This window comes from Neomonachus schauinslandi, chromosome 8 (assembly GCF_002201575.2).
Source record: "Neomonachus schauinslandi chromosome 8, ASM220157v2, whole genome shotgun sequence".
Taxonomy (NCBI): Eukaryota; Metazoa; Chordata; class Mammalia; order Carnivora; family Phocidae; genus Neomonachus; species Neomonachus schauinslandi.
This window is the reverse complement of record NC_058410.1, coordinates 116,040,254-116,061,279: the sequence shown is the minus strand read 5'-3', so window position 1 is coordinate 116,061,279 and position 21,026 is coordinate 116,040,254. Positions and strand designations below refer to the sequence as shown.

At 53.8% G+C, this 21,026-nt stretch overlaps 3 protein-coding genes across 6 annotated transcripts; 1 reads left to right on the top strand and 2 right to left on the bottom strand.

The window, feature by feature from the left end:
- Positions 1-99: 99 nt before the first annotated feature.
- On the top strand, positions 100-1,411 carry PFDN6 (prefoldin subunit 6). 3 transcript variants are annotated; one of them, XM_021684554.2, is made up of 5 exons: positions 100-135; positions 282-418; positions 669-739; positions 819-943; positions 1,170-1,411. In XM_021684554.2, exons 2-5 carry the CDS (start codon positions 355-357, stop codon positions 1,297-1,299), a joined length of 390 nt encoding a protein of 129 aa, XP_021540229.1. In that variant the 5' UTR covers positions 100-135; positions 282-354; the 3' UTR covers positions 1,300-1,411. The 3 variants fall into 3 exon arrangements, with proteins under 3 accessions (XP_021540229.1, XP_021540231.1, XP_021540230.1); XM_021684556.1 differs by having other exon boundaries at positions 115-135; positions 885-943; positions 1,170-1,316; XM_021684555.2 differs by having other exon boundaries at positions 118-135; positions 287-418; positions 1,170-1,316.
- An 823-nt stretch (positions 1,412-2,234) lies between these two features.
- On the bottom strand, positions 2,235-10,117 carry RGL2 (ral guanine nucleotide dissociation stimulator like 2). Its single transcript, XM_021684557.2, has 18 exons — positions 9,955-10,117; positions 9,544-9,743; positions 8,166-8,249; positions 7,731-7,909; positions 7,547-7,597; positions 7,160-7,457; positions 6,638-6,889; positions 6,451-6,554; positions 6,269-6,353; positions 6,120-6,188; positions 5,868-5,942; positions 5,044-5,076; positions 4,801-4,922; positions 4,609-4,704; positions 4,401-4,512; positions 4,004-4,294; positions 3,021-3,135; positions 2,235-2,891 (listed from the first exon to the last, which is right to left on the bottom strand). The coding sequence occupies exons 2-18, from the start codon at positions 9,700-9,702 to the stop codon at positions 2,680-2,682; spliced, it is 2,337 nt and encodes a 778-aa protein (XP_021540232.1). The 5' UTR covers positions 9,703-9,743; positions 9,955-10,117; the 3' UTR covers positions 2,235-2,679.
- Positions 10,118-10,827: 710 nt separating this feature from the next.
- On the bottom strand, positions 10,828-20,972 carry LOC110575580 (TAP binding protein). Of its 2 annotated transcripts, none has more exons than XM_021684558.1 (8): positions 20,759-20,972; positions 20,470-20,640; positions 19,969-20,241; positions 13,416-13,814; positions 12,675-13,016; positions 12,495-12,584; positions 12,339-12,376; positions 10,828-11,976 (listed from the first exon to the last, which is right to left on the bottom strand). In XM_021684558.1, exons 1-8 carry the CDS (start codon positions 20,793-20,795, stop codon positions 11,965-11,967), a joined length of 1,362 nt encoding a protein of 453 aa, XP_021540233.1. In that variant the 5' UTR covers positions 20,796-20,972; the 3' UTR covers positions 10,828-11,964. The 2 variants fall into 2 exon arrangements, with proteins under 2 accessions (XP_021540233.1, XP_021540234.1); XM_021684559.1 differs by having other exon boundaries at positions 12,675-12,783.
- Positions 20,973-21,026: the final 54 nt, after the last annotated feature.

Genomic DNA, 21,026 nt, shown 5'->3' with positions numbered 1-21,026 from the left:
GTCTTCTGGCGGAACAGCTGACATTAAACATGTCAAAACTACAGTTCCCGGCATGCGTCAGAAGACAGCTTCCGGCGCCGTCTTTTCCCAGCATTCTTTGTTTACTTCCAGGTTTAGTAATAGTGAAGGGAGAACGTGAGTAGGGTTGGGTTACGGTTGAGGGCTTTGGGGGTCTTGCTGCGCCCGCCACCCCCTGGGGCCGGGGTAGAGGGCTCTCCGGGACGGGGTGAGGCTGCGGTGCCCCGGGAGGCTGCCTCTCAAGAGTGCTATCATTTCGGCAGGCCAGGCCAGAGAGGGGAGTTCGGGTACCACCCAGCGCCCCTCTCCCGCTCCCCGCAGGCCTTCGTCCCCGCCATGGCCGATCTAATCCAGAAGAAGCTACAGGGAGAAGTGGAGAAATATCAGCAGCTACAGAAGGGTAAGGGAGCAGGGTCTGTGCGGCCTCGCCCCAGTCCCTTCACTCACAGCCCAAAGCCAAACCAAGATAATGATTTCTGCCCCACCCGAGGCCCCGCGTGCCGCTCCTTCCCCATCTGTGCTTTTCCCCACTCACTGACCTGCCGCCGCATCCTTGTCTACTTCCTCAGTTCCATTTTCTTCTCACTAGGATTGGCATCAGGCGGCACATTTGAGGTTTCTAATCAAGCCTTTTTTTCCCCAACCCCCAGACTTGAGTAAATCCATGTCGGGGCGGCAGAAGCTTGAGGCCCAACTAACAGAAAATAATATCGTGAAGGAGGTGAGAGAGGACTTGTGGGGGCGAGGAGGGACCTGTATTGGCTCTGGTTCTGATCATGTATGTCCCATCCCTTCATCAGGAGTTGGCCCTGCTAGATGGGTCCAACGTGGTCTTTAAACTTCTGGGTCCTGTACTGGTCAAACAGGAGCTGGGAGAGGCTCGGGCGACCGTGGGGAAGAGGCTGGACTATATCACAGCTGAAATGTGAGTCTTTGTTCCACAACCTGCAATGCACCTGACACCGCTGGTGTAAAGGGGTTGAGGAGCCATTATAGAGTAGCTCCAGAGTACCCCCTCTTGTCTAGTTCTTCCAGAGCCTCTCCCAGATCTCAGGTTTTCCGTCAATCTCTTCCTTGCCTTCAACACCCTCAGTAGTAAGTCCCATGAATTTCTCCTTATTTGCTTCTTTGTCTCTCTTCCCTCTCCTTAGTAAGCGATATGAATCCCAGCTCCAGGACCTCGAACGGCAGTCAGAGCAACAGAGGGAGACCCTGGCTCAGCTGCAGCAGGAGTTCCAGCGGGCGCAGGCAGCCAAGGCAGGGGCTTCTGGGAAGGCCTGACCCCTTGGTGGGGGGGAGGGGAGGGGAGGGAATGAGGCAGCTCTAGGGTCTATACTGTAGCTAATAAAATGTGAAAACACCTGGCTGTTTTCTGACCAGCCACTTTCTGTCATAATTGTCTCCATCCGTTCCCCGGGCCCCTTCCACTTTATTTATACACCAACGTATATTACTCTATCAGGTCCAAGGTCTTGTAACTGGAATCTCTCTGCAGCAGAGTAATCCTTCCTTCTTTCCTGAGACTAAAATCTGAAATGTTTCAAACCTACTTCTTGCCTGTATATACAACCCTTAATTCTTCCTTATCTTGGTTGGCACACCCTTTCAGGAAACATGTGAAGAGCATTTACAACACAATTGTTGGGAAGGCCAGTTTAATTGCAGAACTCACAGTAATCTAAACTGAGACCCCAAGATGAAATGTGGTGACCCTCTTTGCTATGATTTCTTGTCATCCTCCAAAAAGCCCTGGCATCTCTCTTAAGTCAGTCTCTTTCTAGAATTTGTTTGAATGTAGCTTAGACGGATTTAAAATCCCAACATGGAATGCTTTGTGATGTTTTAAGTCTTCCAAGTTTACACATTATCCACAAAGTTTGTCTTCCATTTCTTTGTCCTAAAATTGTTTCTTACAAATTTCCAACCGGGGTTGTTCTTCAGACTGATCACTTTTAATTAGGTGACTAGTACTCGATGTGGGTCTGTGACAACTGAGGAGAAAAACTTAGGAGCGAATAAAGGGACCCGGGTGGAGAGGTTACTGGGGAGGAATACACTATTGTGAGGAAACTTTTCACTTTTCACTTTTCGCAACGGGGATAGAAAACACTGGGCCCCTTCTTGTTCCTTGCCGTCTACCTTCAGCCATCTCCCTACCCCCACTCCCAGCAGTTAGACCATACGCACTGCAAGGACAGGACAGGGGAGTAAAATTTAGGTAGTGTTTTGGTTTATTATCTTAGTGTTGTCACAGTGACAGGAACCCCTACTTGAACCGATTTCTTGCCATCCCCTCTCCCCAGGGCTCAGAGCCTCTAGGCTTTTCCTCTCCCCCTCCTTGTAGGCCTTTCCTTGGCCCTCGGCATGCTAGGATGTGGCCAGGAATCAGGAATTGATTCCTTTTTCTAGCACCAGCTGTGTGTTGCATTCATGGAAAGTAGGGAGCTATACACAGGTATCCAACTTGGTTACCAAGATTACTAGTTCCCACAAGGCTGGATCTCTCAGCTGTCTGGCAAGCCAGTGGCACTTCACTGCCCTGGGGTGTTTGGCCACCTTTCTGAATTTCTTGCCAGTGCAACATGACCTCCACCATTCAGGATGGCTACCCACATCTGGTATGGCCGCCAGGAGTCCTGTTGAGCTGGAAGGGCTTCCTCCTCAGAACAGTGCCCGGGCAATCTTCCTCCCTGTGGCTTTGATCCTGGGAAAGGAACCCCCTCCTCCCTCACTTGGGGGAGTTCCTGAGGCAGAAGGGCTGCTGGTGAGACCCAGTGTGGCAGCAGAGGGCCTTCGCCGCTGCCGTAGGAGGAAATCGTGTGAAGCTCCATCCATAGCATAGAAGACGTTGGCCGAGGGTGGGATGGTCAGCTCTGTATGTTCAGAGAGGGAGTGTCAGGAACAGACACGGCCATTCCCCCCACAACCACCCAGATGTGGAAGCGTTCCCACGGGTGGGCAGCACTCTCCTCTCGAGTCTGCCTCTCCTCATGGCCTCTGACCTCGCTCCCCTGGGAGCAGCTGCACGAGCTCATACTCCGAAGCCACCGCAGAATCACGATTGTTTTTCTTAAGGACACGACCGATGACACTTGGAGCCTTGTCCTGGCTTGTCACCTGGTAGGACAGGAGACCAAAAGAGCAATAAATTGGCCATCACCTCTGCTTTCCATCCTTTCAGCTCTAACCACTGATCCCAACCAAACACGGTTACCGTGTCAAACACTTCAGAATGAACAGGGAAACCCTATATGGTGGCTCCCAGGACTCCACGGTGTCCAGTGAAATAGGGCTGCTTCCCTACGAAGAAACTGCTGTGGGTTCTAACAATCTAATATGGCCACCAAAATTTAAGGTGCAGCAGCTAATGCCAAGTAGCCTTTAAAATAAAACAGGTGAGGGCGCCTGGGTGGCTCAGTTGGTTAAGCGACTGCCTTCGGCTCAGGTCATGGTCCTGGAGTCCCGGGATCGAGTCCCGCATCGGGCTCCCTGCTCGGCAGGGAGTCTGCTTCTCCCTCTGACCCTCCTCCCTCTCATGCTCTCTGTCTCTCATTCTCTCTGTCTCAAATAAATAAATAAAATCTTAAAAAAAAATTAAAAAAATAAAATAAAATAAAACAGGTGAGGGGCATCTGGGTTGCTCGGTTGAGCGTCCAACTCTCGGTTTCGGCTCAGGTCATGATCTTGGTCATGAGATCGAGCCCGTGGGGCTCTGTGGTGCTGGGTGTGGAGCCTGCTTAAGATTCTCTCCCTCCCTCTCCCTCGGCCCCTTCCCACCCCTGCTCACAAGCATGCGCATGTGCACATGCTCATTCTCTCAAAAATGAAATAATAAAATTTTTTTAAATAAAGTAGCGGCCATAACCAAAGATCAAAATTAAAACTATAATCATCCTCCCAGTTGACTATTCAAACCTAAGACAACATCTGTAGTCCCACAAGGCATCAACCTTCACCCCCACCCTGCAGCCTGCAGCTTGCTCACCAAGATGCTCTTGTAGACACTGCCATCTTCCCCTAGCTCCATCTGGACTCGGATGATTCGGCAATCAGAGGCCCCTGGCCCAGACCCCCCACCCCCATATCCAGCCCCCTTGGAGGCCCCCTCGGCACTCCCACTGAGTGGGGAGCCACAGGAAGCGGAGCGGCGGTGACCTCGAGAAGGCCTAGGAGAGGAGGCTGGGGGAGAGAGGTGGCTGGGGTCAGACGGACTGCGCAAGGATGGAGTGCTTTCCAGGGCAGAGTCCAGAGATGAGACAGATGGCCACTTCATGTGCTAGGGACAAACAACATGGGGGACGGGCATGAAGGCAGAGAGGTCAAGGCAGAAATGTTCACAAAGGCCTGGTCAGTGCTGAGGTCAGAGGTCAGGAACAGCTCACCTGGGCCAGCCGGGTTAGCAGAGGGGCAGGGGTTCCAGGTACCTCATCTCCCCCCACACTGGGCCGGTCCCAGGAGACCAGGGGGGTGGGTCCCCCAACAGAGCCCAGAACCCTAGAGGGGCAAGAGATTGGGAGGGTCAGAGGAAGAAGGGCTCTTCTCCCAAGTAGCTTCCCCAAAACACTACCCCCCAACCGCTGACTCCCTCACTCTGTCCACTGCGAGATGACCAGCGTTGGCCGAAGCACCCGCGGGGCAGGAGGGTCACTGGTACCAGGTGGCTCCACCTCACAGGACACTCGATGGCTGTGAAAAGGGCCAATGGGCAGAGGTCAGGACGTGACACACTGATCCCCACACTCAGCCCCAGCCCTGGAGTCCCAACCTCACCCAGCCAGTCACCTCTGAGCCTCTGTCAGTGGCCGGAGCCCCTGTAGCCACTGTTGGATATCGGGATCAGGTCGGAGGTCATAGCCACGACATTCGTTCTGGAGCCGCCGCAGCTCAGAAAGGACAGCAAACTCCTAGGAAGGAGCCCACAGACTGCAGGAGCCAAAACTCAGGGACCCCCGACTTTCCCCTCTGTCTCCCCATCCTGGGACATGGCTAGGGATGCCTGGCATCTGGCCCAGGCACTCCCCTCACCTTCCTCCGCTTGTCAAAATTGATGTATCCGTTCTGCAAGAATAAGGGGGATGGGGTGAAGCCCAACCCTGCCACAGAGAGCACACACCCATCCACATCCAACTCACACACACTTCACCCACTAGCCCTCTGAGTCCTCTGTCCCTCCCCTGGCTCCCCCTCACCCCTGTCCTGCCCTAAACACTCTACCTCACCCTTGAAATGGAATATCACAGGTACAAGTGGTGTCCATTTCACAGCTGGGAAAATTAGGGCTCAGAGAGAATGAGGAATTTGCCCAAGATCCCAGTATGTTTCTTTTTTTTTTTTTTTTAAAGATTTTATTTATTTATTTGACAGAGAGAGAGATAGCGAGAGCAGTAACACAAGCAGGGGGAATGGGAGAGGGAGAAGCAGGCTTCTTGCCGAGCAGGGAGCCCGATGTGGGACTCGATCCCAGGACCCTGGGATCATGACCTGAGCCAAAGGCAGACGCTTAACGACTGAGCCACCCAGGCGCCCAGCCAGTATCTGTTTCTTTAATGAATGCTACATAGGCTTACATTTCAGGCATGCTCTAAGCACCTGCTGAACAGTAATTCATTTAACTCTCATAATAACAGACTGGCACAGACACGGTCGCTGCTTTCCCATTTACAGGTTACTGAGGCACAGAGAAGTTAAGCAACTTGCCCAAATAACAGAACCAGAATGCTGGCAATCTGGCTCGAGCCCTGGAGTTCAGTGCTGACGCCCTGTAGCACCTTTCTGGAAGGTCTGTCTGACCCTGAGGCCCACTCGTTCCCTCATCACAGTGCACACACGAACACACACACACCACTGACCTCCAGTTCATCCTTGGAGGCTGCATCCAGCATCACGAGGTCCTTCAAGAAGGTGCCAAGGTATGGGACCACACCCTGAGGTCAGAGGTCAGGATCAGACGCCCACCCCTGATCTGAGGGCTCTCCATCCCTCTGCACTTTCCTATCCCATTGCCTTGGAACCCCCCCCATGCCCCCTCTTCCCATCCCTCAGACCACTTCCCCCCACACACTCCTTACTCCTTCACAACCACCCCCCAGCTAGTCACTCACCCCACCCCGGGAGCCAGACCTCGGGGCCTTCTTGGAATTTGGCTCCAGAGAGGGCTGCAGCTTCACCTCCTGGTGGTGACAGAAAAAGGAGATACGGGTGTGGGGCGGGGAGCAGGGATGGCTGGGAACACCAGCGAACAGGGCCTCACCTGCAAGAGGAGCTCCCGGCTCTGGGAATAATTATCCTCCTCAGAGAAAATGTGGCAGAGGCTGGAGAAGACTCTGAGGCTGTCCCTGGGGGGTGGAGGGCAGCAGCCTTAAGGACGGGCCAGGCTCGCCCTCACGCCTCTTCCCAGCCCTCAGCTCCCAGCCAGTGCCCCATCCTCCCCACCTGGCTGCTTCCCCCCAGGCTGCTCGAAGCCTGTGGATAGGGCTGGACTGCAGGGCCGACACAACAGCATAAACTGAAGAGAAGTTTCGGAGCAGACGACACTCCTGCAGGGGTCACAGAGGTAGGCCTGAGCTTTGGGACCTCTCTCCACACCAGGGTCCCCAACGGGGCCAAGCCTCTCTCTTACCTCTGCCACACGGATCCACTTCTCCAGGAGCCGGGCCCTCTGGGGAGGACGGAGTGGCCGAATGGTCACCTCCCTGGGCCCCTCTCCAGTTGAGGTAGCCCCCAGGACAGAGCTGACCACTGCCCCTGCCACTTTGTTGAACTGTGTGACAGTAGCTCGGACAGATGGGCAGAGGTGGGAATGTCCTGGCCGGTCTCTGTGACCCCACAGGCTCCCCAGGCACTGTGAGGGGACCAGACTGAGAAACAGCTCCTGCAGGGCAGAGGGCAGAGGTTAAGGTTCATAGTCAAGTGAGGTCAGCCTACCAATATCAGGGGTGTGATGATCTCAGGTGGCCAAGGAACCAAAGGGGCACGGGGTTTGCAGGGTAACAATCAAGGTGAACAGGGGAAAGGTCAAAACTGAGTGGACAGAGGAGGCTGGGAGCTGGATCAGGAAGGGTTGGAAGCAAGGAAAGGACCTGGAGTCAGGGAGAGATTAGTAAGGGGGCAGGGGGCACGGGGTCAGAGGTCAGGGTCTCACCGCATCTAGCAGGGTCAGCTGTTCGGCCAAGTGGTCAGCGAGGAACACCAGGACATCCGTGGGGTCAGCAGGGGGATCGCCGGGGAGGGCCAGGGGCTTAGGAAGGTCGGGGGTCTGGGGGTCCACCCGGGACCGGAGGTTGCGGATGAGGTCAGCGCTGCCCCCCCCAACACCCTCCCCTGCTGCATACCCGGTCCGAAGCAAGAAGCTCTCAAGCCGGTCAAGCTGACCCTTGACCTCAGAGCCAAAATCCTCAGGGTGAGAGGCCAACCAGGTTGACAGTACAGAGATGGCTACCCTGGGAGAAGGGGAATCAGCCAGGAGTCAGGTATCAAGCCGCAGCTCAGCCAGAGAGAACTGTGAGGTTAACAGCCAGGGGTCACTCACCCTATTGTCTTCTCTAGTTCATCAGTAGGATGAGATTCAAGGGCTTCTAGCCTGGGAAGGAGAAGAGATTCTATCTGCCCATTTTTTTCCAAACCCCCAGTGGCTCTGACTATTTTGGTGGGATTTTTTTGGCTCTAGAAAAGTCCAGACACCTCCGTAACCCTTGGTCCCTTATGACCCTGACCTGTCAGCCACAAGGCCTAGCAGGGCAGGCGTGGAGGTGAAGGCCCGGTGGGTGGCCAGGAAAGCTGATGTGAAGGTCACGTCAGCCCCTGACGTCCGGGCATCCAGCAGGTGTCTGACGAGGGCCTCCAGAGTGCCAGCTCGGAGCCTTCTGGAGGAACGCGGGGGAGGTGTGGGGGCCTGGGGGAGACAGAAGGAAAGTCACCAACCCTTTTTTCAACTCAGCCCCTAGATCTCTGGGGAAAATCCCAGACCTAGGAGATGGTCCAGGCTTGTTATATTAAGATTCAGAGAGGGCCAAAGACTTGACCTAAGTCACACAGCAGATTTCAGGTCTCCAGACCTCTGACTTAGCACTCTGGCCAAAAAGTTGGCCAGATGAAGAGGCACTGGGAGGTGATGCATCAGAGATGAGAAGCCAAAGTGAGGATCTCACCAAGGGATCAGGAGACCGATACTGGCGGCTTGTGACAGTAAAGGTGGCACCATCCTCCTCCTCATCCCAGACAGACAGAGGGGCCTGGCGGAGCAAGGAAGGGGAGGTCAGGCAGTCCCACACCACCCCCCACTGCTCTCAGTCCCCCACCCCCAGGCCCTACTCCTCCCTCTGTACCTCTCACCTGTGGTGGCAGGGGACAGTACCAGCGAGTGCGAGGGGTGGGGGGGGGCTGGTGACCCCAGGGCTCCCCCACTGGGGCCCAGACAGCCCCCTCCAAGCCGCCTCAGGGCCCGGTGGAGTCGAGGGGGTGGGCAGTAGAGGGGCGGGTGGAACGCAGGAACCCTGGGCCTGGAGACCGCTGTAGCCCTTTCCCCCAGAGCTGAACCCCAACAGAGCAGAGAAGTAAGGTGCAAAGGATGGGAGGGGGAAGCGAGAGAGGCAGAAAGCCAGAGGCAGAGACCTTGAGAAGCTGGAACCCCAGTCACAGGCACAGCCGCAAGCTCCGCCCTCCCCCGCAGGACCTGACCAAGCCCCAAGAGTTAGTCCTTCCCCTTAGCCCCCTTTCCCTGGTCCCCCAATGTTGGGAGACCCCCCCCCTCAAGGTGGAGACTCCAATCCCAGTACAGGAAGGAGAAGGGGAAGTTGGGATGATGGGGGGGGGCCCCGCCAGCCGACTGGTAGAGTCACGTGGCCCCAGCCCCTCCCCCAACCGATCCCGAAAAACCAGCCCTGCCAGTCACCCTGCCCTCACCCAGTCTCTGGACCCAGGAGTCCAGGGCCTCGGGGCCCCGAATCCAATTTCTGGCCCCTCCTAAGGCCCCAAATCCTGCTTCTAGCCACCATCATTAGTCCCGGAGGAAAGCAGGCGCCCTCCCCCCGACTCGGCCTGGGATCCCTCCAAAGTCCAAGAGCCTGGGCTTCCCGCCTCCACTCGTTGCCCAGCGGGAGAGGGGGAGGGGTCACGAAATCGAAGGGTTCCCTCCCCAATCCCAGAGTCAGAGGAGCCGGTTACTGTGGAAACAAACCCCTCCCCGCCAAACAAAAACAAGGAGGGCGACAGGGACCAAGACACGATGCTCAGAGAGGCAGGCACAATCTGGCCGAAGCAGGGAGAGCCAGAGACTCGCAGAACAGAGAGCCAGGCGCTCTGGCAGGAACTGGAAAGGTTTCTGCGGGCAGGTCCTGAGTCACACTGCCACGGGGAACCACAGAAACTCCGGGACTCCCCGCAGCGGGGAGACAGGCAGACACCCAGCAAGAGGCGCGGAAATAACTGAGGCTGGGAGGAAGAGATGAAGGGACACAGAGACACGAGAGAAAGGTGGAGAATCTCCGAAATGTATACCTCCCCGACTTCCCACCACTCGAGTCTCACCTCGTCTTCTTCCTCCTCCTCCTCTTCCTCCTGCCCCCCGCCCACGCCCTGGCCACCTGGGCCCCCACCCTCTTCGGGGTCTCGGCTCCGGAAGCTGCTCAGCACGACTCCCCCGGGGGGACTCGTGTCCCAAAGCAACCGCAGGGGCCGCGGGAGCATGGCCGAGTGAAGGAATCAGCGGGGTCGGGCCATGGGGGCGCCTGGGGAGAAACGGAGGGGGGCAGGTGGAGAGTCAGGTGGGCGCGGGGGGATCGGGGAGGGGAGGGACGCGAGTGGGTGCCTAAGTGACCGTATGGGAGTCCTGGGGTGGGGGAGAAACACAAGAGTAGAATATGGGGGTCCCTGGTGCATTTTGGGGATGGGGTCACGAGTACGGGAACGGGCAGGGTCACAGGGTGCTCTGGCTCTGACCTGCTCGGGAATGGTGGGAGCAGCGCGGGTCCCGGGCCGCTGTTCCCGTCGGTCTCCAGTCCCCAACCGAGTCACTGGACCAAGTCCCCTCCTCGGCTTTTCCGCACCCCCCCGGTGCCCCCCCCCCCCCCCCCCAGGCTCCCGGGCCCTCCCGCCCTTTCCGTTCCCCCCCACGTCCGCCCGCTCCGACAGCAGGAGCCAAAAAGGGAAGGAAGTGAGGACAGGAGCCAGGGCCGCGGACGAGAAAAGCGCTGGACGCCCCGCGGCCGAGACCCAGCAGCCAGGGTCCCCAGCTCCGCTGTCCTCGGTGCCCCCTACGCGGGGATCCTGGAGCCCACGTAGCCCCGCACTGAATTGGAATAAAGATTCCAGTCTCCAGCTCCCGAGGGAGGACAGGAGCCGAATTTGACATTCCCCTCCACCCCACAACACTGAGGCTAAAACTCGCGTGGGAAGCGTTTTAGGCCGAGTGGGATCGGTTACTCCACCCCGCGGGGTTACGCTCCCCACTCACACCCACGCGTGTGGCGGACCGGAATCCACTCCGCGTTTTCCGAGGAGCGCGGCGTTCCGGCCCTCTCGTAAGGGGGCGTAGCAGGAAGCCGCCACTTCCGGTTCTAGATTCGGCCCTCCCGGGTTTCCGGCGCCTGGCGCTGGTACGTACGCTCCCTTCTGCTTACCGCCGCCCCCCATCCCCACGAAAGCCCGCTGCTAGAGGGCATGCTGCCCGCCATTAGTGGCGCTCGACCCCGACTTTTCCGGAGGGTTGGGTGTCGCCAAAGCGTTTGAGAGGTCGGGGGTAAGGGACCAGAGGTGGCTGTAAGAGTGTGCTTGCTTGCGAAGGGGACCCGTGGGGTAGAATGAGACACGCTGTGGGGAGCACTGGAACACAACTTTATTCCCACACGATTAGATCCGCTTCCCGCGTCGGTCTAGCCGACGGTCCTCCCCCTCGGAGGTCCCCAGGCCAGCTGCTGCTTCCCTTCGTCCAGTAGTTCTTTGGTCGAATACCTGCTTTTGCATACTTAGGACGAAAAAAGGACTGATTTCTTGTGCTGAGCGCCCCCCAGTGGGCGCCCGGCCCTGTGCCCCAGCGGGGACACAGCAGTGGACAGACAGGCACGTTCTTGCCATTGAGGAGCCGACAGCCCGGGAGGGGAGAAAGGCATCTACCAACGACTCGCACAATCACTTAAATACAACTGTGGTGAACCGCACAAGAGGGACACGCGGCGGTCTGAGGGAATAACGAGGCTGACCTGGTCTGGAGCCTAAGAAGGGCGAGGGTGGACCAGACAAAGGGAACAGACCAGGGAAGGTGGGAGCATTGGAAAAAAAGAAATAGCCATCAGTGTGGAGAACACTGAGGGAAGGGCTGGAGGGCACCAGGTGGGGTTGAAGAGGCAAGCAGTGGCTCCAGCTTGGGAGATGCATAGGCCAGGACAAGAAATGGATTTGGCTTCTAGAGCACTCGTTCTCCAAGTGTGGCCCTTGTCCCAGAGGTCCTGGAGACTATTTCGGTGGGTGTGCAAAGTTGAGGCCATTCATAACAATACTAAGATGTTATTTGCCTTTTTCACTCTCTCCAAAAAAACCGTACACTGGAGCTTTCCAGAAGCTGTCTATTGACATCATTGTCCTCCCAGCTAATGGAACGTGGGCTTGCTTACTAAGCAATTTATGCTACTAGAACTTACTAAGTGAGTAGCATAACTTACTAAGTTCAGTAGCATAAATATCTATAGTTTATCACCCACATAACCAAAAGCTCTTTAGAGTTCTTGACAATTTTTAAGCGGTCCTGAGATTTAAAAATTTTGAGACCCACTGCCTTAGAGCTCTAAGAAAGGAAATGCTATAGGTTTGTGTCCTTTGAAAAAGCATTCCAGCTGCTCTGTGGAGAGAGATTGGAGGGAGCATGAGCGGATGATGGTGTACTATTTGGGGGCGCTACTGCAGTAGCTCAGGCCAGAGATGATGGTGGCTTCCCCAGGATGGTGATGAGTGCCCTCACTGTGCTTTCTGGAAGAGAAATAAAAAGGAGGTGAGGAATTCCGGGTTTCAGAAAGCCAGGTGACATGCTCATGATCAGTCCAGAGATAAATGAACCCTCGTGGGCACAGAGGGAGGCAGAGGAACGGGGCTAACAGTTTCTGTCAGTTTTCTGCCTGGCAGACACTGGGCGGAGTGCTTTTGCCTAAGTACTTTTTTTCATCCTTACACTCAAGGAAACTGAGGTGTTAAGTAGAATATTCAAGGTGGCAGGAGTTAACCCAGGTCTGTGTGAATTCCAAATCCAGGGTGGACTTTGGCTGAGGAATCCTTGGGTGAGGAGTTACAGGGAGGGGCTCAAATGAGAATGGAAAGAAAAGGAGAGCTCTTACCTTCTCCTTTGAATCCTTCAAAGTGGACTTGTAGGCAGCTGCGGAGAGAGATTGAGAAGGAATGGTCTGAGGGAGTGGTAGGGCAGAAGAGGGACAGGTGTCAGGCTTCTGGGAGTAGGCAGGGACTGTCACTGTGGCAGGGAGGGTCACACTCACCTGCCCAGCCCAGTGCTTTGATGAGCCCGAGGAGGAGAAAGGCAGACAGGAAGAGGCCCACGCCGTCCTCTAGGGAGGGTCCAGAGAGACCTGGCAGGTGGAAGGGGGGGGTTGGAGAGTGAACTCAGTAGTATCCTCCTAGGTGCCCACCCCTGGCTGCTCCATCATTCTGACTCCTACCTGCCACCTCCAGGGTAACCTCGGCGCTGCGCCCCAAGGCGGGCAGGGTGGGGTGGTGGACGCGACAGGCATAGCGTGCCCCATGGTGTTTGGCCGTGACTGGGACGGGCTGCAGGTGTGCAGAGAGGCTGACAGAGCCATCCGAGTGGTGGCGCAGGGCAGAGAGCCACCTCTGCCCCTCAGCCTTCTGAAAGCTGCCCTCTGGGCCGCCCCGGACCTCCCACTTCACCTCCAGGCCCTCGGAGGGATAGAAGTGGGACACGTGGCAGAGCAATTCAGGGGGTGCCTCCCCGGGGGCAGCCCATACAAGAGGTGCTGGCATCAGGGATACTTTGGGGGGCTCTGGGGAGAAAATAGGAAAGGAGCATGGGGGGAATCAGTCCACATCTGTCCTCCCTCAGAGACCCTCAGTTTGCCCTATGGCTTTCCCCAAACTGAGGTGGGTTTGGGCTTTTTCTTCCAGGATGGGGAAACTGCCGTCTCCCCACTGGTGCTTCACAGGAAACCCCATGCTAAAACCCTTATTCTCAGGGATCCCCTATTCCTCAGATTCGGGAACCTTCATCCCAGCCACTCAGATTCCCAGGGACCTCCACCCATTGCCCCTCTGACTCCCAGGGACCCCAATCTTTCCCACCACTCACCCAGCACCGTCTTCTCCCCCATCCCTCTGCCATCATGGTGTCGCCATAATCCCAGTGCCCACCGTTTACCCATGGCGGCCCCTGTACCCCAACTCACTCTGTACAGCAAGCTCCAGGGTGACCTGCCCTTGCAGGTACGGCAGGTGTACGGTGGCCAGATAGGTGCCCTCCTGGAAGGGCTGTACTGCAGGCAGCTGGAGGGTCCCATTGCCAGTCCACGGACCCCATGGCTCATCATCATCCCAAGCGGCAAACGCCACTGCCCCCTCTTGGGCAGCTGGCATCTGCTCACCGAGCCCTGGAGTTGCAGCCAGGAGTAGGTGCCCCTTTCCCAGGTGCTGGCGTCTCCACTCCAGCCCAAAGGGAGGGGGACCAGGGGCCAGAGATGTAGCGGCCTCAGAGCTGGGGGGCATGTAGGCAAAGTTCAAGTCCAGCAGAACATCTTGTCCCAGTTGGATCCGAGGGGTGGGGGTGTGGGTGAGGACAGTCAGCACAGCTGGGGAAGATGAGGAGAGGAGGAAGTGGAAGGGGCATGAGGGACAGAAAGAAAGAGGGAAAAAAACAGAGAAATAGAGTTAAAGGGAGGACCCAACTCGAATTCACCCACCCCTCAGAGGACACCTCCTTTTCTGATACTCACCATCTTCTAGTCCTCCCTGCACATCCCCTTTGTTCTGGGCCTGCGTGGGACCCAGAGAGTGAGCAGACGGGTCTAGAATAGGGGCAGTGAGTGGGCACAGCCGTTGAAGGCTGGTCTGAGCACAAAGCCCACTCAAGTTCTGGGGACAGTGGGCTCTGAGTGCACTTCTGACACAGCCTGAACCAGTCTGGTCTCCATGTATCACCCTTAAAGAGCCAGGCCTTTCTTGGTTCCCTCGAGAAGACTGTGATGACTCAGGGCTGTCAATCCTCTGGTGCTGTACAGAGCGCTTACTGACTCTGGAAGGTTCTGGCTCTAGCCTAGACCTGAACATAGACCTCTATGCTCTACTGAGGAAGGGTATGCTAGTTAAGTGCCTGGAGCCTGGCCACCCTGGTTAATCCCCACTATGCCGCTATTTATATGGCCTGGTGGGCCGGTTGTTTCATGTCGCCGTGGCTCAGCTTAATGTCCTAAATAATGAGATAATAATGATGATAATAGTACCTATCTCATGGGGTTGTAACAAGGGTTAAATCATTTAGTGCCTCTTGCTACCCTGATTTATTCAGTTCCAGATTCTGGATAACAAGGACACCTGTGGGGGTGCCTGGGTGGCTCAGATGGTTAAGCCTCAGGTCATGATCCCAGGTCCTGGGATTGAGCCCCGCATCGGGCTCCCTGCTCCGCAGGAAGCCTGCTTCTCCCTCTCCCACTCCCCCTGTTTGTGTTCCCTCTCTCACTGTGTCTCTCTGTCAAATAAATAAATAAAATCTTAAAAAAAAAAAAAAACAACAAGGACACCTATATCTGAAAGGTGCTTCGAACAGTGCCCAGAATACAGTAAGTCCACCAAAGTGTTTGCGGTGATTACATCTAACCATCTGCCAGACCAACTTAACATGCCCCAACTCAACAGCATCTCTGCATCCTTCCCTCGCCCAGCTCCAATGCCCATCCCCCCTGCCTTGATGAATGATCACCAGCAGCCCCCCAAACACTAAAGGCAAACACTTGGGAGTCACTAAGACTCCTTCCTCTAATTATCTCACTCAACTAATATTTACTGAGCACCTGTGATGTTCAAGGTAGAGGACAGAGCGGTGAATGAGACAGGGAGTCCCTTCCCTCAAGTTTCTTACAGTCTAGTAAGGGAGACAGATGAGCAAATTGGCAAATATAACATACCATGTGCTGTCCCCACCAGTCTTCCAAAGAGATCCCACTCTGTCTCCAGCTCAAGTTCTCACCACCATACATTAGGACAATTACAACTTCCTCTCGGGTCTTCCTATCCTCAGTCTCCCTGTTCTTCAATTCATCCCCCATGCTGGAGCCACAAGGTGTGGCTACAAGTCTGATCGGGTCACGTACCTGTTTAAAAAACCCAGCTACCTACGAAGCCAGCGACTAAAGGCACAGGCTGGAGCTAAATGAGCCAGGCTCAAGTCCCAGCCCAGCTTCTTACAAGCTGGCGGTTCTCGGACAAGTTCCCCAAGTGCCCTGTCTCAGATTTCTTCATCTGTGACATGGAGATGATATCAGTACCTTGTTCCGATGGTTGTTGAGAGGAATAAATGACGTATGCCAATAAAATGCTAGGACCTGGCTATAAGAGGAATAAATGAGATTATGCCAATAAAATGCCAGTACCTGGCTATAGAAAATGCTCAATAAATGTTAGGTGTTGCTATTTCCATTACCGCCATCATCATCCTCACGAACTTGCTGGGCATCTCAGGAAAATCGTTCATCTATATTTTTCTCATTAGTCCAGTGATCTGATCCTTGCCTAACTTTGTAAGAATCAAGTAAAATAGCAGGCTTTTGGGAAAACGGCGTGCGTGTGCATGCACACACACACACAAAACTTCTGATGATTCACTGTTACCTATAAAACCCAGGTCTCAGGGTACTTGACAATCCAGCCCCCAATCCACCCTTCCAGACCTCTCTTGCACCCTAAGAACTGGCTCCAAAGAATCCCTTTCTCATGGCTAGTAGAAACTCTAATCATTGGGCCTTTCTTTGCTATGGTCATAAGTTTCCTTCAGGTCCCTCCCCATTGTCTCCCAAATATCTAAATACTCCATGTCCCTCAAGGTCAGTTCTACTGCTCCTTCTTCCCAGAAATGTCGGTCCTTCACATAAAAGTAATCTTTCTTCTCTTGTGATTATGTAATTTTTAATCCTAGTTTCTGAGCCCCACAAGGTTAAACTTCTCTCAACCACATGGGACAGTTTTTGTTCAATAAAGTAAAAAGGTAGGCAATTCACTTCGTTTATCAAAATCCAGAAACATACTTTTGAATTGTTAAAAACAATCCACAGGATTAATAAACAAAATCTGAAGGTTTTACAGTGTAACCCTTAACCTAACACTGCTCTTTAATATCAGTTGATGGAGCAATTTTAGACCTGCATCCCACAAACTGGACTCTGAGAAATACAAATGTAAATACAACAGGGCCAGAACACTAAGGAAATTCGTAACTGTTTTTACAGCTTGCATTACATAGGTTTTTGCTTTTCTGTTAATAAAGTGAATGGTAGGGGCGCCTGGGTGGCTCAGTCAGTTAAGCATCTGCCTTCAGCTCGGGTCATGATCCCAGGGTCCTGGGATCGAGCCCCACATCGGGCTCCCTGCTCAGCAGGAAGCCGGTTTCACCCTCTTCCACTCCCCCTGCTTGTGCACGTGCACTCTCTCTCTCTCAACTAAAGAAAACCTTAAAAAAATAAAATAAAGTGAATGGTAACAACTATTATAAAGCATTACTGAAAAAATTTAAACCCAAATCTAGTCAAGTTTCTAGATCTATCAAATTCATAGGAAGTATGGAAGAAAAAGGAACAAGGAGGAAAATGACACAATGAAGAAATACTTGGCCAAATACAGAATGTGGAAAGTTATACAGGACAAGTGACAAGCCACTAGCATGGGGGTGGGTGGTGTGTGGGGCAATTATAGAATAATGGAGACTTAAGAGACAAAACTGTTATGGACTCAATGTCTGTGGTACCCCCCGCCCAAGTTCATTTGTTAAAGCCTTAACCCACAATGTGACTATACTGTTGGCCCTTGAACAGCACAGGTTTGAACTGCGAGGGTCCACTTATAGGCAGGGGTTTTTTACAGTACAGTCCTACAAATATATTTTCTTCTCCTACGATTAATTTTTTAAATAACACTTTCTTTTCTCTAGCTTACTTTATTATAAAAATACAGTATGTAATATATACAACATATAAAATATGTGTTAATCAACTGTTTATGTTATGGGTAAGGTTTCTTGTCAACAGTAGGCTATAAGTTGTTAAGTTCTGGGGGAGTCAAGTGTATGCAGATTTTCGACTGCTGGGGGTGGGTCAGCGCCTATAACCGCCTCCCTGCCCCCCACACCCGCCCACACACACACAGTTGTTCAAGGGTCAACTGTATTTGGAGATAGGGGCTGTGAAGAGGTGATCATGGTCAAATGAGATAATTAACACAGGGCTCTACCTGATATGCTGGTGTCCTTTTAAGAAGAGGAAGAAACACCAGAGTTCCCTCTCTCTCCTCCATGTGAGAACACAGCCAGAAGTGGCCATGTGCGACTACAAGGGTGGAGCTCTCTCATCAGACACCAACCCTGCTAGCATCTTGATCTTAGACTTGACCTGGGACTTCTAGCTTCCAGAGCTGTGAGAAAATAAATTTAAGACACCCAGTCTATGATATTTTGTTATGGTAACCCAAGCAGATGCAAGAACCAAATGTAATATATAGAGAGACCTGTTTTCGATCCTGATTCAAGCAAATCTACTGTAAAATAACATCACTGAGAAATTGGGAAAATTTTAATATGGGCTAGGAATTAAGTGATATTAAAGAATTATTGTTTTTTATGACAATGGTTTCTTTTAAGTCCTTATTTGATAGAGATGCTTACTGAAGTACTTATGAGTAAAATCATATGACGCCTGGTATATACTTTAAAACACTTCAGAAAAAGAAAACAGGTGGGAGGAGAGTCGGCAAAACAATGTGGTAAAACCTACTAACTACACAAGTGGGGGATGGGTCTACGGGGTTCATTTGACCATTCTCCCTACTTTTATGTGTCTTTGAAATTTTCCATAACAATGTATTAAAAGAACAATGAGAATTAAAAAACCATACACACAAAGTATGTTAGGACAGTGTATTTGTCAACAAACATTTTAAAGTATTTGCTAAGAAATACTGTATAAATGTATATTAGCAAAATTACCAATGATCTGTACCCCTAGGATTCATTTTAAATCTTACGTTAAAACAACAACTTTCATTTTCTTCAATCCCCAATCAAGCAGAAATGCTTGAAAAGGAAGACTGAGGACAATAACTAGTTTTTACCCCCAGGGGTCTATGAGAAGCAAAAAATATTCCCACCTGGGCCCTCCATGGCTCCTATCCACACTTCTCTCATGCCCCAAATTGTCTTCCGCTCTATTTCACAATTAGCCATGACAAATCTGCCGAAAACCTTGAGAGCAGAATCTACATCTGATCACCTTCCTGACCCTTAAAAGTGCCCAGGGCCACCTCAGAGATTCTGATTTAATTTGCCTGGAGTGGGACAATTCAGTATATTTTAGAAACTCCCAAGAGGACTCTTATTTGCAGCCTGGACTGAGAACCAACTGGGCCCTAATTTCTCCTTGGTGTTAATAAGTATTGAACCAGTGAGTAAATTAACAAAGTGCCTCCCCTGAGAGTCACAACAACGGAAAGGCAGATGGGAAATAGCATCCACATTTTATAGTTGGAAAAACTGACTCAGAGAGAAAAGCATCTTCTCACCCCCCATCTCGGTGGAGCCAGCAGCCCTGGGAAATACTCCTCCCCACTGGAGAGAGCCACTAGCCCCACAAGGAGCAGTTTGCCTCCACCCCTGCCTAGGATGGGGCCTGGGAACTTAGAATGGCAGCAGAGGCAGAGGTGATGGGTGGGTCCTGAGTCCCTTTCCCTGGTCCTGTGGGTGATTCACTCTCAGGGAGGGGGTTGCTGGAAGGTGGTCCTGGGGAAGGGAGAAGGGAGGAGTTGGCCTGCCAGTTTTTTAACAAAAAATCGCACAAGAGGCACCTGGCTGGCTCAGTTGGAAGAGCGTTGTGGCTCTTGATCTCAGGGTCTTGAGTTCGAGCCCAATATTGGGTATAGAGATACTTACATACATATATACATACATAAACTTTAAATAAACTTAAAATTCACAAGACTGAGGGAAGCCAATGACTCTACTGGTATCCTACCCACCCTCTGCTGCAAGAATGGTGAGCCCCTAGGTACCCCATTCTTGCTTTATCCGTCCACTCCCTCCTCAAGCCTCAGCTCAGCAAAGTGCCAGATCCCTGCCCGTCAAACAGCGTTGCACCATGCAATAAGCGATGCTCTCAGTGGGAGCCGTCAGGCCACCTGCGCTGTCTCTTCCGCCCAGTCCAGCCCACCATTTGGTGAGCACAGAATCAGCGCATCCTCACGAGTCATAGGGAAGGGGCTGGCAAGAAAGGTCAACGCGCTGGAGTGCAAGAGCCTTTGCCTTGCTAAGTGCCACAGCTCCGGATGTGGGGCTTGGACGCTGGTTTCTGAAACAGGGAAAACCTTAACGATGGCAGTGTCTATCTAGCAAGACACAGATCTGGGAAGAGAGGAGAAAAAAAGTTCCTGCTTCTGAGCCCCTCCCAGCCCCAACCCCTTACAAGTTTCTCAAGGTCCGATGTCAGGAAAGTCAGACTTTCTCCAAAGCTCAGCCCTCCGCACGAAGCCCCGCCCCTAAACCCAGGCTTGTGATTGTTTTATTTGTTTGAAACTGGGCAGGAGCTAGAAGAAGCCGTTGAGATCAATTAAACAATCCTAGGCGAACTGCCTCGCTTTACATATAAGGAAACTAAGCCCCGATTGGGCAAACGAGTTCACAGCGCGAGTCACAGGCTGATCTAGACCTTTAGAATCTACCCACCCCTCTCCACCCATCCCCCTCCCCGATACCTGTTGCCAAGGTGATGAGAGCAGGCTCGGGCTGAGGCTCGGGCTGAGGCTCGGACTGTAGTCTCAGGAGGCTGGAGAGGCTGAAGATCGGGCTGGACATGCTGACCATGAGCCAAGTCCCGTCCAGGGACCGCGGGCAGCTCTGCTCGGGGGTCAGGCCCCTGGCCCAATTCGCCGAAGCGGGGAGCGGGACGTAGCTGCTCAGCTCGCAGTGTGGCGCGGGGGTGTCAGAGGGGTACCGCCTGAAGGCAGCCTGGAGTGCTCCCGCGGGGTCTGTGAGCCGGGAGAAGGGAGTTGCTGCTGCAGTCACCACCAGGAAAGGGGCGGGGAGGGCAGCGTCCAGGAATCCCGAATGCACAAACTACCCAGTAGTGAGAGATTTAGAGGTAATCCAGACTCATCTTACAGGGGGAAACTGAGGCCCGAGGTCACAGCGCGACCTAAAGAGGAGGGGGTTTCGGTGGAAGTGACAGAGTTGAGGGCGAGTCCGGGATGACTCACCATGCACTTTGAGGTAGAGCTCGGGTTCGAGGTCCGGTCGGGGAGGTGGGGTCCCCGGGCCCTGGCGCAGCAGCAGTGCGGCGGGTTTCTTGGTCAGGCGGCCCCCGCCCGCATCCTCCACCATCCAGCACTCTATCACCGCGGGTCCCGCCGAGACGGCGGTCACCAAGGCTGGGGGAGAGGGGCACGAGTGAGGAGGCGACCCGCCCCCCAGCGTCCGGCGCGTGGTGGGCTCACATCCCTCCTCCTCCCCCTTGTTCTTGGGCAAAGAGTCTGGGGGTTCGCTCACCCAAAGCCACGGTGAGGGGCAGATACAGGGGCTTCATGGCGCCGCGATCTGCTCAGCCCCGAAGCCTCCACTTCTCCCTTTCACTTTCACTTTCCTTGAAAGGCCGGCAGGAGAGGTGGAGGAAGTCCCCTTTCTGGTTGGGTGAGGGCATGTGAGCGGCAGGTGCTTTCCGCACTGGCCGGGTAGGGATCCCGAAACGGTATCTCCGCTTCTGGTCTGGGGACCTCGGGCCCCGCCCCGCCGTCTTGGCCCACACAGCACCACCCAG